General features: G+C 58.0%; 2 protein-coding genes across 3 annotated transcripts; one reads left to right on the forward strand and one right to left on the reverse strand.

The window, feature by feature from the left end:
* Nucleotides 1-6: 6 nt before the first annotated feature.
* Nucleotides 7-5,802, forward strand: CNIH2 (cornichon family AMPA receptor auxiliary protein 2). The gene is made up of 6 exons (XM_011368900.1): nucleotides 7-115; nucleotides 3,862-3,930; nucleotides 4,355-4,402; nucleotides 4,607-4,719; nucleotides 4,822-4,965; nucleotides 5,159-5,802. The coding sequence occupies exons 1-6, from the start codon at nucleotides 35-37 to the stop codon at nucleotides 5,184-5,186; spliced, it is 483 nt and encodes a 160-aa protein (XP_011367202.1). The 5' UTR covers nucleotides 7-34; the 3' UTR covers nucleotides 5,187-5,802.
* Nucleotides 5,803-6,179: 377 nt separating this feature from the next.
* On the reverse strand, nucleotides 6,180-10,362 carry YIF1A (Yip1 interacting factor homolog A, membrane trafficking protein). 2 transcript variants are annotated; one of them, XM_011368901.2, is made up of 8 exons: nucleotides 10,149-10,361; nucleotides 9,362-9,573; nucleotides 9,095-9,199; nucleotides 8,882-8,960; nucleotides 7,336-7,393; nucleotides 7,004-7,159; nucleotides 6,480-6,573; nucleotides 6,180-6,382 (listed from the first exon to the last, which is right to left on the reverse strand). In XM_011368901.2, the coding sequence occupies exons 1-8, from the start codon at nucleotides 10,177-10,179 to the stop codon at nucleotides 6,236-6,238; spliced, it is 882 nt and encodes a 293-aa protein (XP_011367203.1). In that variant the 5' UTR covers nucleotides 10,180-10,361; the 3' UTR covers nucleotides 6,180-6,235. The 2 variants fall into 2 exon arrangements, with proteins under 2 accessions (XP_011367203.1, XP_011367204.1); XM_011368902.2 differs by lacking the exon at nucleotides 7,004-7,159 and having other exon boundaries at nucleotides 10,149-10,362.
* Between the last annotated feature and the right edge of the window lie 2,141 nt (nucleotides 10,363-12,503).

Raw genomic sequence — 12,503 nt, forward strand, 5'->3', positions numbered from 1 at the left:
GGCGCCCCCCGGGCCGCCGCCCGGCGCGGGGGCCATGGCGTTCACCTTCGCAGCGTTCTGCTACATGCTCACCCTGGTGCTGTGCGCCTCCCTCATCTTCTTTGTCATCTGGCACGTAAGGCCGGGCTGGGGCTGGGGGCGGGGTGGTGGGCAGGGGGCTCCCACAGCTACAGGGGGTCGGGCGGATGGACGGTCCCAGGGCCTGGTGAAACTTGGAGCCACCTCTGGGCTCTCTCCCGTCAGCCGGCTTACTCTGGCCCCCGTTAACACCCCCATCGTCGGACTTCCTTCCCCCGGGGCGGGCGGTGGGGGTGCTCCCTTCCTACACCACCCCCGCCTGTCTGTGGGTATGTCAGTCCGTCCCTGACCCCCCTATCCTACCCCATGCAGCCTTGGGGTGTGGGGCGGAATTCTGGGATCCTTGTGCCTTTCCCTCCTCCTATCCCCCAGCTAGTCGCCCCCGTTATCCGCCGGGCAGTTTGTCTGTCTGCTCGCCCCCCTGCCTTGTGGGTTTTTCCAGCCAGAATGATGGAGCCGGTTGCTATGGCAACTGCATCTGTTTACAGGACCTGCAGATCGCAGAGCTCATTAACCCTTTACCTTCACGCCCCCCTCAACCCCGACCCAGCAGCGACTGGCACTAAGCAGCCCCAGAGACCTGGTCCCCACCACCAGCTCACCTTGGGTTTCCCTGCCCCTCCTGTCAGGGCTTCCCCCCCACCAGGTTTCCTCCCCACTTTCCAGCTTCCCTCTTCCTCCTGCCCCCGCTTTCCCCTTTGTCTGGTGTTCCCTTTGGTCTGTCACTCTGGCCTGGCCTCATACCTGGTCCTTCAGAATGTCCATTTCTCATTTCTTTATCCTGACCTCCTCCCCTTAGGAGGGTCCCTCCCCGCCCCCCCCCCGCCCCATTCTCTCTCTGGGGTCTTTTCAGTGCTGCCCCTGCCTGGTTCCCTCCCTCTCACTACAGAACTAACCATCAGCCTTCACTTCATTGTTTGTGGCTTTTGGCCCCCGTTTGCTGCCTTCCCTCCTCCTCTGTCCCCTGAGGTTTTGGCCCCCTCCAATCCTCTGTCCACACAGCCACCCATCTCAGCCCTGGCCTGCTCAGCATCCTCTGCTGGCACATCTAGCACACACCTCCCTGATCTTCTTCCCCTCTGGGGGGTGCCCTTTCCGCCCTCCAGTCTCCCCTACTCCTTCCTCCTTTTCTCCCTCTCACTTCCTCCCCATTGCCTTACCTGCTTCCTTCCTGGTCTCCCCACTTCCTCTCTCCTTTCTTTTCCTGGGACCTGCTGCCTGCCTGCTCCATGGTCGTCCCTGGCTCTTGCCCAGTCTCTCCCTTCACCATCCCCTGCTGTCCCCACTGCCTGTCTCTTTTACATCAGGACTCCATGGACTCAGACTGTCCCTCCTGTGTGAGCGAGGCCCCCACAGGCACCTTCATACACAAACCCTATCTCCAGCCCTGGCTTTGTCTCGCTGTGTGTGGGTCTCTCAGGTGCTTTTTCTTTTATCTCCCCCTTTCTCTGGTTCTGTTTCCCTCCCTCCATTCCCCCAAGTCTATCTTGGTCTGAGTCTCCTATCTCTTCTGGGCCTTGGACAATGCTGTGGGGTAGAAGCAGGAAGGAGGGCCGGGGTCCTAAGGACCAGAAGGAATTGAGGCTGGGAACACAAAGCTCACTAGCTCCTAGGAGAAAGGCTCCTGGAATTCAAGAAGCCACTTTCTCAGCCCTTCCCCAACCAGACGCCTCCCATACCCCCTATAGGGGTTCATGTCCTCAGAGTATCCTCAGAGCAGTCCATCCAACTAACTTGTACTGATGATGCCTAGGAACCAGCTCTGGACAGCTTTGGGGAGTTAAGGATTAATAAGACTCAGACTTTGCCTTTGTGGGGCGCCCAGGCTGGGAGAAAGGGCCCGAGATTTCTTAACAAATATTTGAGCACCTACTATGTGTCAGGCACTGTGTTGGTTCTAGCTGCTCAGCTATCTAGCTGGGTGATCTTAGCAAAGCCCTTCGTCCTGAGTCTGTTTCCTCGTTGGTAAAATGTGCTGTGGTGTATCCATCGCTGCCCAGAGCAGGGCCTGCCCAGGGGGTGGGGACAGGAGGTGTGGTTCTCAATTCAAAGTGGCAAGAACTAAAAGCTTCCAGGGTAGGACCCCAGATCCCACCCTACACCCTGATCCCAGGCCCCACTGGTCGCTAGGCAACGCTGGTGGTGAGTGATGCGTGTCAGCTGTCACCGTGGGGGATTGTTTGTTCCAGGGGGCTGAGTCAGTGCCAGGCAGCCTGGGGGGTGGGAGGCGAGACACCCGCCTCCTGCTGCTGATGCCAGCTCTGGGGCAGACATACGGCACCCTTCCGCTCCCTGCTGGACCCTGTTGCTATGCCTGGCAGGCAGGGGCTGCCCAGAGTCAACGGGGAGTTGGGGGTGCTGCTCCAGATGGCCCCAGCTCCCTCCAGGAAGCCCATGTTCTCTCTCCAGCCTTCTGGGGTCTGAGCTGCTTTGGTGTGGTGGGCCTGCTGTCTCATCCTAGGGCTGCTTCTGAGATGAGCAGACCCCAGAAGTCTCCAATGCCAGCCCTCCTCCCATGCCAGCTCACCCCCGATCTGCCCCATCATCCCCTCAAACACTGTTCTCCCGCTCCCTGAGAGTTCCCCATCCCAGTGAGGACACTGCCATCCACCAGGTGCCCCAACACCCAAAGGCACCTTGGGCCCCTCTGCCTCCACTCCTCCACCATTCAAGTCCTCTGGAGTTGGCTTTTAAATAGCTCTGCTACTCTCCTTACTCAGATCACCATCAACACCCTCCACCCCAACGCTCCAACAGTCCCCTCACTGGTCTGGCCTGGGTATGATACAAGTGGTTAAGGATTTTAACTCTGGATTCTGGGTGAGCATGTTGGCTTGCCACTAACTAGCTGTGTGTGTGGCCTTGGACTAGTTACTTAACCTCTGTCTCAGTTTCCTCATCTGCAAAATGGAAGTATCAGTACCTACATCATCAGGTACTAAATGTGTTCATAACATAAAGCCTGCTGGCGTAGAGTCAGCATCATGTATGTCTTGGCTGGGACTGTTAGCCAGTTTGTACTTCCTGCTCCATCAACCCTAAAACATCAACCTGACCAGACATCAACCCACTCTGCTGCTTTATACCCCTCATGGCTCCCCATTTCTTTTGTGTTAAAGTCCAAAGATCGGGTCTCGTCTCACAGGGCACCCACGTCCGGCTCCACTGACTTCTCCGGCCCATCTTTCACCATTTTCTTATTTCTTCCCACTCACCTCACACTTTCATTCTAGCCCCATCAAATCTGGAGCTTCCCAAACATTCCTTGTTCTTTCCACCCTCTGGCCTTTGAACTTGCTGTCCCTACTGCTCAGACTGCCTTCCCCATTTGTTCACTAGACAAACACCTGCTCAGCGTCCAGCCCAAAGCCCCCATTATCCCCCTCACAGACTCTTCCTGTACCCTGCAGCCCTGATCACCCTTGAATGTAGTTCACGGTTTTCCTCGCAAGCCTGGGGTTCCACCTGGGCAGGGGCTGTGTCCCAGGCCTCCAGGGCCCAGTGCTCAGCACAGGGCCCGGCAGACCAGACACCATCTGTTGGGGTGTTTTGGATGGAGGTGTCATGTACATGGCCTAAATCGGGCATCAGCACATTAGGGTTCCATTCCAGACTGTTGGGTGCACAAGGGGCCAGGTCCTGCCCCTTGCTGGGCCTTAGTTTCTCCACCTTTGCAGCAAGCTCCATCTGATCTGGTTCCTATGAATTCCCATCTCACAGAAGAACAGGTGGGGGGCCAGAAAATGCTGCCCCAACCCTGACGAGCACACGCCCCTTCCCCAGATTATAGCCTTTGACGAGCTGCGGACTGACTTCAAGAACCCCATTGACCAGGGGAACCCAGCGCGGGCAGTAAGTGATACATGTGCTGTGCCGAGGTGTGTCCGTCCGTCTGTCTTTCCATCTGTTGCGGGCTAAGGAGGGTGGGGGACAGGAAGACGGGGGTGTATGTGGGGGGACTGCTGGCCTTGCCCCTTCCTGTCTGTCCCCGCCCCCAGAAAACACCTGGCGCGGGCTCAGGGCTCGGGTTCCTCCGGGCGGGGTGGCCGTTGCCAGGCTCTGGGCCGTTGCCGTGGAGACGCGGGTGAAGGTCCCTCCATGGTGACGGTTGCCATGGTGACGAAGCGGCCTCCTTGACGTGCAGACAACGCCGCAGACTGCTCTGGCGCCCCCTAGCGGCCACGTGCAGGGTGGTGGGGGAGTGCGGGAGGATGGCGGGGCGCCCCCAATGCCCGCTCTTCCGCCCCCCCATCGCAGCCTTTTCCTCCCTCTACAGCGCGAGCGTTTAAAAAACATCGAACGCATCTGCTGCCTCCTGAGGAAGGTCAGTGTCAGGGTTGGGGGCAGGAGGCTCCTAGCCCAGCTCAGCCCCACTGTGATCTTCCTCACCTGGGAACTGTTTGGTCTGCTCTGCCACCAGGGAGGAAGTGGGAAGCTGAGGCCCTTTTAGTTCTCAGAGGTCACTGCGGGTGCCCTTGAAGCGTGGGTCCTGGCACCAGGCCGCTGACCTCTCATCCTCACTCCCCAGCTGGTGGTCCCAGAATACTCCATCCATGGCCTCTTCTGTCTGATGTTTCTGTGTGCAGCAGAGTGGGTGACCCTGGGCCTCAACATCCCCCTCCTCTTCTACCACCTCTGGAGGTGAGGGGAGCGGCCACCTCGGAGAGGGGGAAATTGGGGAGCAGGGATGGGATGGGGGTGGGAGCCTCCATGGTGGGCACTCAGGCCCCTCCTTCGCCCCAGGTACTTCCACCGCCCTGCGGATGGCTCTGAGGTCATGTATGATGCTGTCTCCATCATGAATGCCGACATCCTCAACTACTGCCAGAAGGAGTCCTGGTGCAAACTCGCCTTCTACCTGCTCTCCTTCTTCTATTACCTGTACAGGTGAGGCCCTGCCCACACAGTGAGAAGTCAGGGAAGGGATGCTCCTGGTGCCATGCCTTCAATCCTAGGAATGGTTGGGCCCCAAGTTCCTGCCCTTTGCCCTTGAGGACTGAAAGCATCCCAGGGTGTGACAGGGTGGTGTCCAGTAGCCAGGCCTGCTCCGGACTCGGCTTACTGCCTCATCTTCCCACAGTATGGTTTATACGCTGGTGAGTTTCTAAGGGGGAAGCCGGCCAGGGAGCGAGCCCAGAACGGACCGGACGCCTGTGCACCCCCAGCCCTGCTCCTCGGCCACAGAGGCCTCAGCCCTGGGGAGGGAGGGGGCACTGGTGCCCCCAGCCTCCTCTCCACCCCCCAAACTGCTGCTGCGGGGACCTCCCGCCTTCAGAGCCCCCTCCCCTCCGACTAGGGCTGGGCAGAGCTCTAAACAGGGGCAGGAGCTCCTCTGCCAGCCTGTGGCCATGGCAGTCAGTCCTGGAAGGGGCGGGACCTTTGGCCTTGTCCACTTCGGGGGAACCTTGGACCCTGCCGAGGGGCAGGGCTTGACCCTGGAAGTTCTGGGCCGCCCCCATTCACCCCCACCCTAAGGCGCCCCCTGCAGGTGGGGGGGTACCCACACCCAGAATGAGCAGGCTCAGCAGGGGGACAGCCCCACCCCTAGTCTGCCCTCTCCCCTCCCCCAGGCTCTCTCTCTTCAGACCCTTCCCTGTCCCCACTTACCCCAACCCCAGCCCACCCTGTCTCTTGGATCTATTTTCTATGTTGCCTGGAGGAGTCCAGCACCCCCTCCCCGGCCATTTGTGACAAAATATGAATAAACTACTGCAAACATGTGGGCCCTAGTTCTGCTCCTGAAGGGTGTAAAGAGGAGATGAGGCAAAGGGACCGGATAGGGGACAGCCCTGAGCTAAACTCCCACCAGCCCACAGACTCCTCTGGTGACCCTCTCAGATGGATCAGAAGTCTTAGACTTTGAAGTCTTCTGGGCAGCTGTCCCCTTCTATTGTCACTTTCCGAGATACAGATAAACAGCTGTTCTTAATGAAACCCTTCCATCTGCCTTTCAAGGTAGTATCAAGGTCACCAACTCCAGGGAGCCCTCCCTGGGTCCCCCTCCTCCTAGAGAACCCCAAGTCTGTTCCCCTGGACAATGCAGAGGCCCAGAGGTATCAGTGACCTGCCCCCCAGGCCCCAGAAACTAGGGTCAAACAGAATCAAGGAAATCAAATCTTCAATGTATGGAAAAATCAGTGCCGGTGGGGGCCAGGGGTCACCGGACCAGATGGAAGGTCAGCCAGTATATGATGAGGGGCTGGAAGGCTGCAGCACCCAGAGTCAGGTAGAGCTGGAGATGCTGCCGGGGAGCTGGGCCCCCCATGCTGTCGGGGCCCAGAGCTGCTGTTCGCAGAGAGCGCACCTGGAAGAAAGGAGAGCTGAAGCTGAGCTGGGGTGGGAGAGCAGCTCGTCCCCAGCTCCCACCCAGGAGGAGAGGGGCAGAGGCAGCCCAGACTCACGATGAAGTACATGAGCGCAGACGAAGTCCAGGCCAGTGCCACGTAGTAGCCATCGCTGCCAAAGAGCAGCCCTGTGAGCACACTGAGGATCATCCTGTGGGGCGGGAATGAGAAGGCTGGAGACCCCACAAGGAGCCACACTAGAGGTTGGCCCCACCCTCCAGGGCCCAGATCTTAGCCCACCTACCGCCACCCAGGACCCTTTACCCGCAGTTGGCCCCCACAAGGACCTAGACTCAAAATAAATCTGGAAGGACCAGGACATGGATCTGGGACCACCATCGCGACCTCAGCTCAAGGCCCCTCTCCCCTGTGCTCCCAGGGTGACTACATTCCTGACCTCTTGAACGACACTACAGTGTCTGAAGAGACTGCTGGTTCCTCTATGATAGAGGAGACAGAGGTTGAGAGAGGGATAGGGGTATGTCCAGGGTCACCATCTGAGGCTGGGGTTACAGGCTAGGAACCCAGGGCCACAGTCCCCTCCCCCAGGTCAGCCTCCCACCAGGCCCCCAGGTTCTCACCCGACATATTTGTAGCCACTGTAGGCCAGCAGGTGGAAGGTACTCAGTTCACTGCGCACGGCGGCCAAGTAGACGCCCAGAAGCAAGGCTAGCACCTCCAACATGACCCACACCAGCGCTGTGCTTGCACACAGGCCCAGCACCTCTGGGGAGAACCTGTGGCCATGTGGGGGGTGGGGTGGGGGAATTGAGAACCAGCCATCCTATGGCTGAGGTGTGACTAGAAGTGGGGGTGGGGAGGGCTTAAGGCCTGGCACGGATTCCCTAGGGAGGTGAAGAGAAGAGCAGGGGTGGGGAAAAGTGGTAGGAATGGGGAGGGAGTTGGCACTGACCTTTTCTGAATGCCCAGTGCCATCCCAGCCAGCAGCACGTAGGTGATGAAAGCCATTGCTGCCAAGAGCCAGAGATGCCATCAGCCGGGTTTCCTCAACTGGAGCCCCCCAACTAGGCACCTGAGGCCACTGACATCCCTACCTCCCCTCATACTTCCTTTCCTGCATATCTCAACCCAGGCAACCTCCACACTCAACCCCCAGTGCTTTGCCTGGGGTGCCTTTCCCCGATCAGTCCTGTATAAATGCCACCTGACCCTTCTCTCAGGACTATCAAGCCACCTGCCTCCCTATCCCTGTGCTAACAAACTCACCAAAGTTTCCTTCTGTGCCTCAGAAACTATATCACTCGTCAAGGCTACTGCTCATCCTCTAGACCCATAGGCAGGGGCCAAACTGATCTCAGGAAAGACTATAGGACCAATGTGCAGGCTCAGCGGACAGCCTAGACTGTCCCTGGAGCCTGGGCCATGGGGAATGACCTCACCACAGCCAGAAATTCTAAATCTGGGCGTCGGCGCTGGCTATAGCTCTGACCATCCTTCCAATGCAGAGAGCTACACGTTTAACTATCATTTTCACAAAAGCTCAGAGCCGGTGGGAGCTGGGCTGTCATAGCAGTTTTACTCGTCAGTCCTGTCCTCTGCCCCCGAAACAGCCGAACTGATGTGCCCACTAGAGGGCAGTGTCTGGAGTCCAGAAACCAGCACTACCACCAATAAGCTATGTGGCCTCAAAGATGATTCAAGTTTCTCAGAGCCTTGGCTTTATCATGTAAAAGGGGAATGGAGTTCCCACCTTACACGGTGGTCCTGAGAGGGAAACGGAATGAGGGATGGAAGAACCCATGTCCTTCCTGGGGCAAATGGGCCGCCTAGCTGCCCTTCCGGCAGCTCCTCTGAGGGCTGGTCCAGGCACACCCACCCCTCCTCCAGTGTGTCCACCATGGGCTTTGCCTTGTGCAGGCCAAAGAATGGAGAGGAGTCAGGTGCAGAGTGTGCCAGACAAAGCAAAGTGTGGGGAGCATGATCTGTGCCATGCAGACGGGCAGTTCAGGAATGCAGAGGGAGTGACCACTTCCTCAGAGGAGGCGATGTTGGAGCAGGAACAAGTAACAATAATGATTAACAGCTACTGTTTGCTGCGTGCTTCCTATGGGCCGAGCACACGTCACCTCACTGAGTCTCCATGAAATCCTTTGCAATAGGGACTGTTCTTATTCGTGTTTTACAGAAGAATGAAAGTAGCCAGCTTGAGGTCTCAGAGCTGGAAGGTATAGGGTCAGGCCTATACCCAGGGCTCCAGGCTGGGGAGGGTCATAGTCCAAGTCAGGAGGCAGGAAGGTATCAAAAGGGCATACCCCGAGGGCACTGAAGGCATACCCAGGAAGCTCCTTACCAGTCACCCTGTTTTTGTCTACCTGGTATCTAGTGACCACCACACACAAAAGCACCAAGAGCAGATGTTAAATCAATGCATGAGCCTCCTTATTGATGCCTCAAGACACAAGTCCTCCCACGTCTCCCAGCCCAGGTCAAAGACTCACTGGGGATATAGAGGTCAGGGGCGTTGAGATCTTGTCGCGGGGGCAGAGGTACATCACGACTGTACCGCACTTCCCAGTTCTGGCAGTGGCAGCAGCGGCCAGGTCAGGAGGAAAAGACAAGAGAGGAAAGAAGGGGGTTGACGTGTGGGGACCAGACTCGGGCAGGATGAGGGAAGCAAGGGGGCCCGCCAGCTCACCTGGTAGGCAGCTCACCTGGTGTGTATAGGGGAAGACCAGTAGCCCTAGCTTCTTGGCCACATAGGCTGTGTCCACAGCGAAAAAATACTTGAGTTTGTTCACAGACACAAAACGGTGCAGCTGGGAGGGGAAAGAGGAGGCTGTGGGCAAGCTGCACCCCAAACATCAGGTGCTCCTCTGTGTGCTCCTTCCCTGAGGGCTGCTGTGAGGATTAGGTGGATCCCATGATGCCCCAGCCCTGGCCACAAATCCTGCCACCCTTGCCCTGGGGAAGGGCCACACCTCCTTGTGCACCATGTCCTTCCCATGGGTTGCGATGGAACTGCCATAGGCCATAGCCACGTTGGCCATTGGGTCCCCAAGCAAGTGGTTGACATTGAAGGCCACGTCGGCTCCTGGGGCTGGGTATCCCCCTGGCTGGCTGGAGTAACCACCGCTTGTATCATCGAAGAGGGGAGGGGGATCCGGAGCTGCCCGGGCCCTGTGCTTGGAGCCTGTGGGTTTGTAGGTACCAGAGTAGGTGACAGAAATACTAAGCATGAGCCCAAACCACCGCCCCTTCCCTAGGGGTCCTGAGAGGTGTTAAATGTATGCAAAGAAAGAACTGAGGCAGCACCTGGAAGTAGTTGCGCACCTGGGGGATCCTGGGGGCCATCTCAAGGGAAGTGATCTCTGAACTGAGACTTAGAGAGTGAGTAGAAGTTTGCTAGGCGGTACCTCCAAACGAACAAAGCGGGGAAACGCGACCGCTGGGTAATCAGAGGCCCTGGGCAGTGGTTAGGGACCCTACCAGGGTCATGACAGGGAAAGAAATTTCTGGAGACGGACCCTTTCGTGCCCAGATCGGGCACGGGGATCTCAGAAGTGCTGTCACTGCCCGATCTTAGGACTGGGCCGAGGGGGCGAAGTCCCGGACGCGTTGCCGAGTCACGCGGGGCAGGAACCCGAATGACACCGCCGCCCTGGGCAGCGGTCACGGCCGCCCCAAGCCCTCAGGGTGAGCGGGCCGCGCCGCCGACCCTCCTCAGGCCGATCGGGCCGCGCCCCGCCCTCCCAGCGCCCCACGCACCGTGGGCTCCGTAGCCCGAGTGATAAGCCATGGCCGCGACGCTCGCTCTCTCGGAGGGTCCGCTGTGCCGCCTCGTGGGTACGAATGTTAATGAGACAGCTGCTCCACTCCCTGGGCACCAACCGAGGTTACGGAGCAGCCCGACACGTCCCCGGGATATGCGACCGCAGCCGCCATGTCCGGCGCGTCAACCTACGCCGCCTGCCATTGGCTCCTCCGCCGCGTTGGTTCGTCCCTCCCCTCTCCCAATTGGCTCCTGGAGCGGGGTCGCCGAAACGGAGTCAGCCGTGGTCAACTTCCGGACTGGGGATAGGCGGGGCAATTAGAGGCGCTCTCGGATTGGGTAATTGGCTTGCTGGTTCGGTGGGAGCAGCCAATAGATAGGTTAAGGTAGAAGAGTGTTGCGAATTAATTTTGCGCCCGCGCAGTGGAGCCCTTGATGCTCGTCTTGCCACGACTACACCAGGCGGAGACCGGGAGGAGGCAGGTGGCGGCTGGGGTCCGGGAACGAAGCTTCACTCACAGCACGTACTCCAGGAGGAAATGGGGCGGTAGGGCCCTGCCAAGCCTCGCCCCTCAGGGCATCTGCTCCTCCTCTCAATGCTCGCTTTCTTCTCCCGTCCCCCACATTTCCCCAAGTCCTGGCGCGGAGACCGGGCTGCCTGGGAGGTGTTGGTAGGAGGACGGGCCGGGCATTGACAGTGCAGCCAAGCGAGCCCCGGGATGCTGAGTCCTCCTCCTGCCTCCCACCCCGTTTCCGCGCGGGTGCTGTCCGTTGTCCGGTGCTGAAATGCTCTACCGCTACTGCCGTCATCCTGCAGATCCCAGGGGTCTGCTTCTGGAAGGTTCTGGGCTCTCGATCCACACAAACACCCATTACACATATTGAAAAACCGAAGTCCAGAATATCTGAAGTCCCAGATATTGGATGGTATAGTTGGGACGGGATACTGCCCAGGCTTGTCCCGCCGACTCTCCAATGATCCAGCCGATTTAAGGTTGGAGGTGTCCTGATTTGCTTCCTGAAGCTGCGGTTGAAACACCTGAGTCACTGCTGCTCCTGCGGTTATCTCGAAGTGAGACCACCCCCCTCCCCAAGCCTCACCGTGATTCAGGGTCTCCTTTCTCTCCACCCAGTTTCTGACCACTCCCACCCTCCTGGGAGACAGTCCTGGGGGCCAATCTTCTCACAGACCTTCAGCCACCACTTTCTAGAGATTAAGATCAGGTCCTCTATGACCTGCCTCTAGTGTTCAGCTACCTAGTGTTCAGTTACACCAGGTGACCTTCCTGCTCTCCAAACTCACCCTTCGTGGTCTAATCGCAGTGCTTTTATCCAGAAGTCCCTCCATCCGGGATGCCCTTCCCCCCCATATCCACTTGTCCAAAGTCTAGCTATTCTTTAAGAGTCAGTTTTACTTATGCCTCTCAGAGTGACAAAGGGAACAGAAGCTTAACTTGGCTTGGGGTGGAGGAGGAAGGCCAAGTTCTAGGCTCCCTCTGGGTGAGTGAGTTTGGCCTGGATGTAAATTTCATGAGGACAGGGCCTATGTTATTCTCCCTTCCTACCCTTGTCTTTACAGTGCTAAGCACAGTACTTGGATATAGAAGACACTCGATAAATATCTGTGCCATTAAATAAATAATGAATGGAACCCTAGGTCAGTCCTTTCTTCTCTCTACCATTTCGGTTACCTCATCTTAAAGTAGTTAGGGATGTTGACCCAAATGGCCTTTGAGTTGTCCCTGGGGGAAAAAAAATCACAAAACAAAACCCATCAGCATTGCAGCTCTCAATGTCCTAGACTGATTGTCTAACTTGCGAGGCTAGGCCCAGACCCAGCCACAAGTGTGAAGGTCTGAGGCTTCTGAGGACGAAGGAGCAGCACTGAGCCCACGGATACCTGGGAGGGGGTCCTCCCATGCAGGACAGACCCCACTGTATGATGAATGTTCGCCCATTGAATCCAACACCTATCTCAGGAGGGAAAGCAGAGGTTTGTGGGTTGAGAGTGCCAAGCCGAGGTCATACAGCCTAGAGCCCAGGGTCTCCTGGCTCCCATCCTGCCTCCTTATGTGGATCCCAGAACCTCTGTGCAGCTAATGAAGCTCATCACATCTTTCTCGGCTGTAACTGCCTCCTCCCCTGCAAGCGAGGATGGGGTCTGGGTGGGCTGAGGCCTGGGCCTGCTTTGCAGATATGGGACCCCGCGGGTACCCAACCCACCATCGAGATTCCTTCTCATTTTACAGCGGGGGCAACTCAGGCCCCAGAGAGCAAGGACTCGCCCAAGGTCGCAAGCGCAAGCGCTTCAGGAGGGGAAGCCAGGCATCAGTTCTCCCAGCCTGGGCTTC

Source organism: Pteropus vampyrus, unplaced genomic scaffold (genome assembly GCF_000151845.1).
Source record: "Pteropus vampyrus isolate Shadow unplaced genomic scaffold, Pvam_2.0 Scaffold144, whole genome shotgun sequence".
Classification (NCBI taxonomy): domain Eukaryota; kingdom Metazoa; phylum Chordata; class Mammalia; order Chiroptera; family Pteropodidae; genus Pteropus; species Pteropus vampyrus.

Coding starts and splice junctions, on each gene's coding strand:
- YIF1A (XM_011368901.2), bottom strand. CDS start 10,179: ATGGCTTATCACTCGGGCTACGGAGCCCACG. Junction 8,961..9,094: donor TCTTCCCCTATACACACCAG/GTGAGCTGCCTA, acceptor TGCCACTGCCAG/AACTGGGAAGTGCGGTACAG. Junction 6,574..7,003: donor AGTGGCTACAAATATGTCGG/GTGAGAACCTGG, acceptor CCCGCCCCACAG/GATGATCCTCAGTGTGCTCA.
- CNIH2 (XM_011368900.1), top strand. CDS start 35: ATGGCGTTCACCTTCGCAGCGTTCTGCTACATGCTCACCCTGGTGCTG. Junction 116..3,861: donor TCTTCTTTGTCATCTGGCAC/GTAAGGCCGGGC, acceptor CCCCTTCCCCAG/ATTATAGCCTTTGACGAGCT. Junction 4,720..4,821: donor CTCTTCTACCACCTCTGGAG/GTGAGGGGAGCG, acceptor CCTTCGCCCCAG/GTACTTCCACCGCCCTGCGG.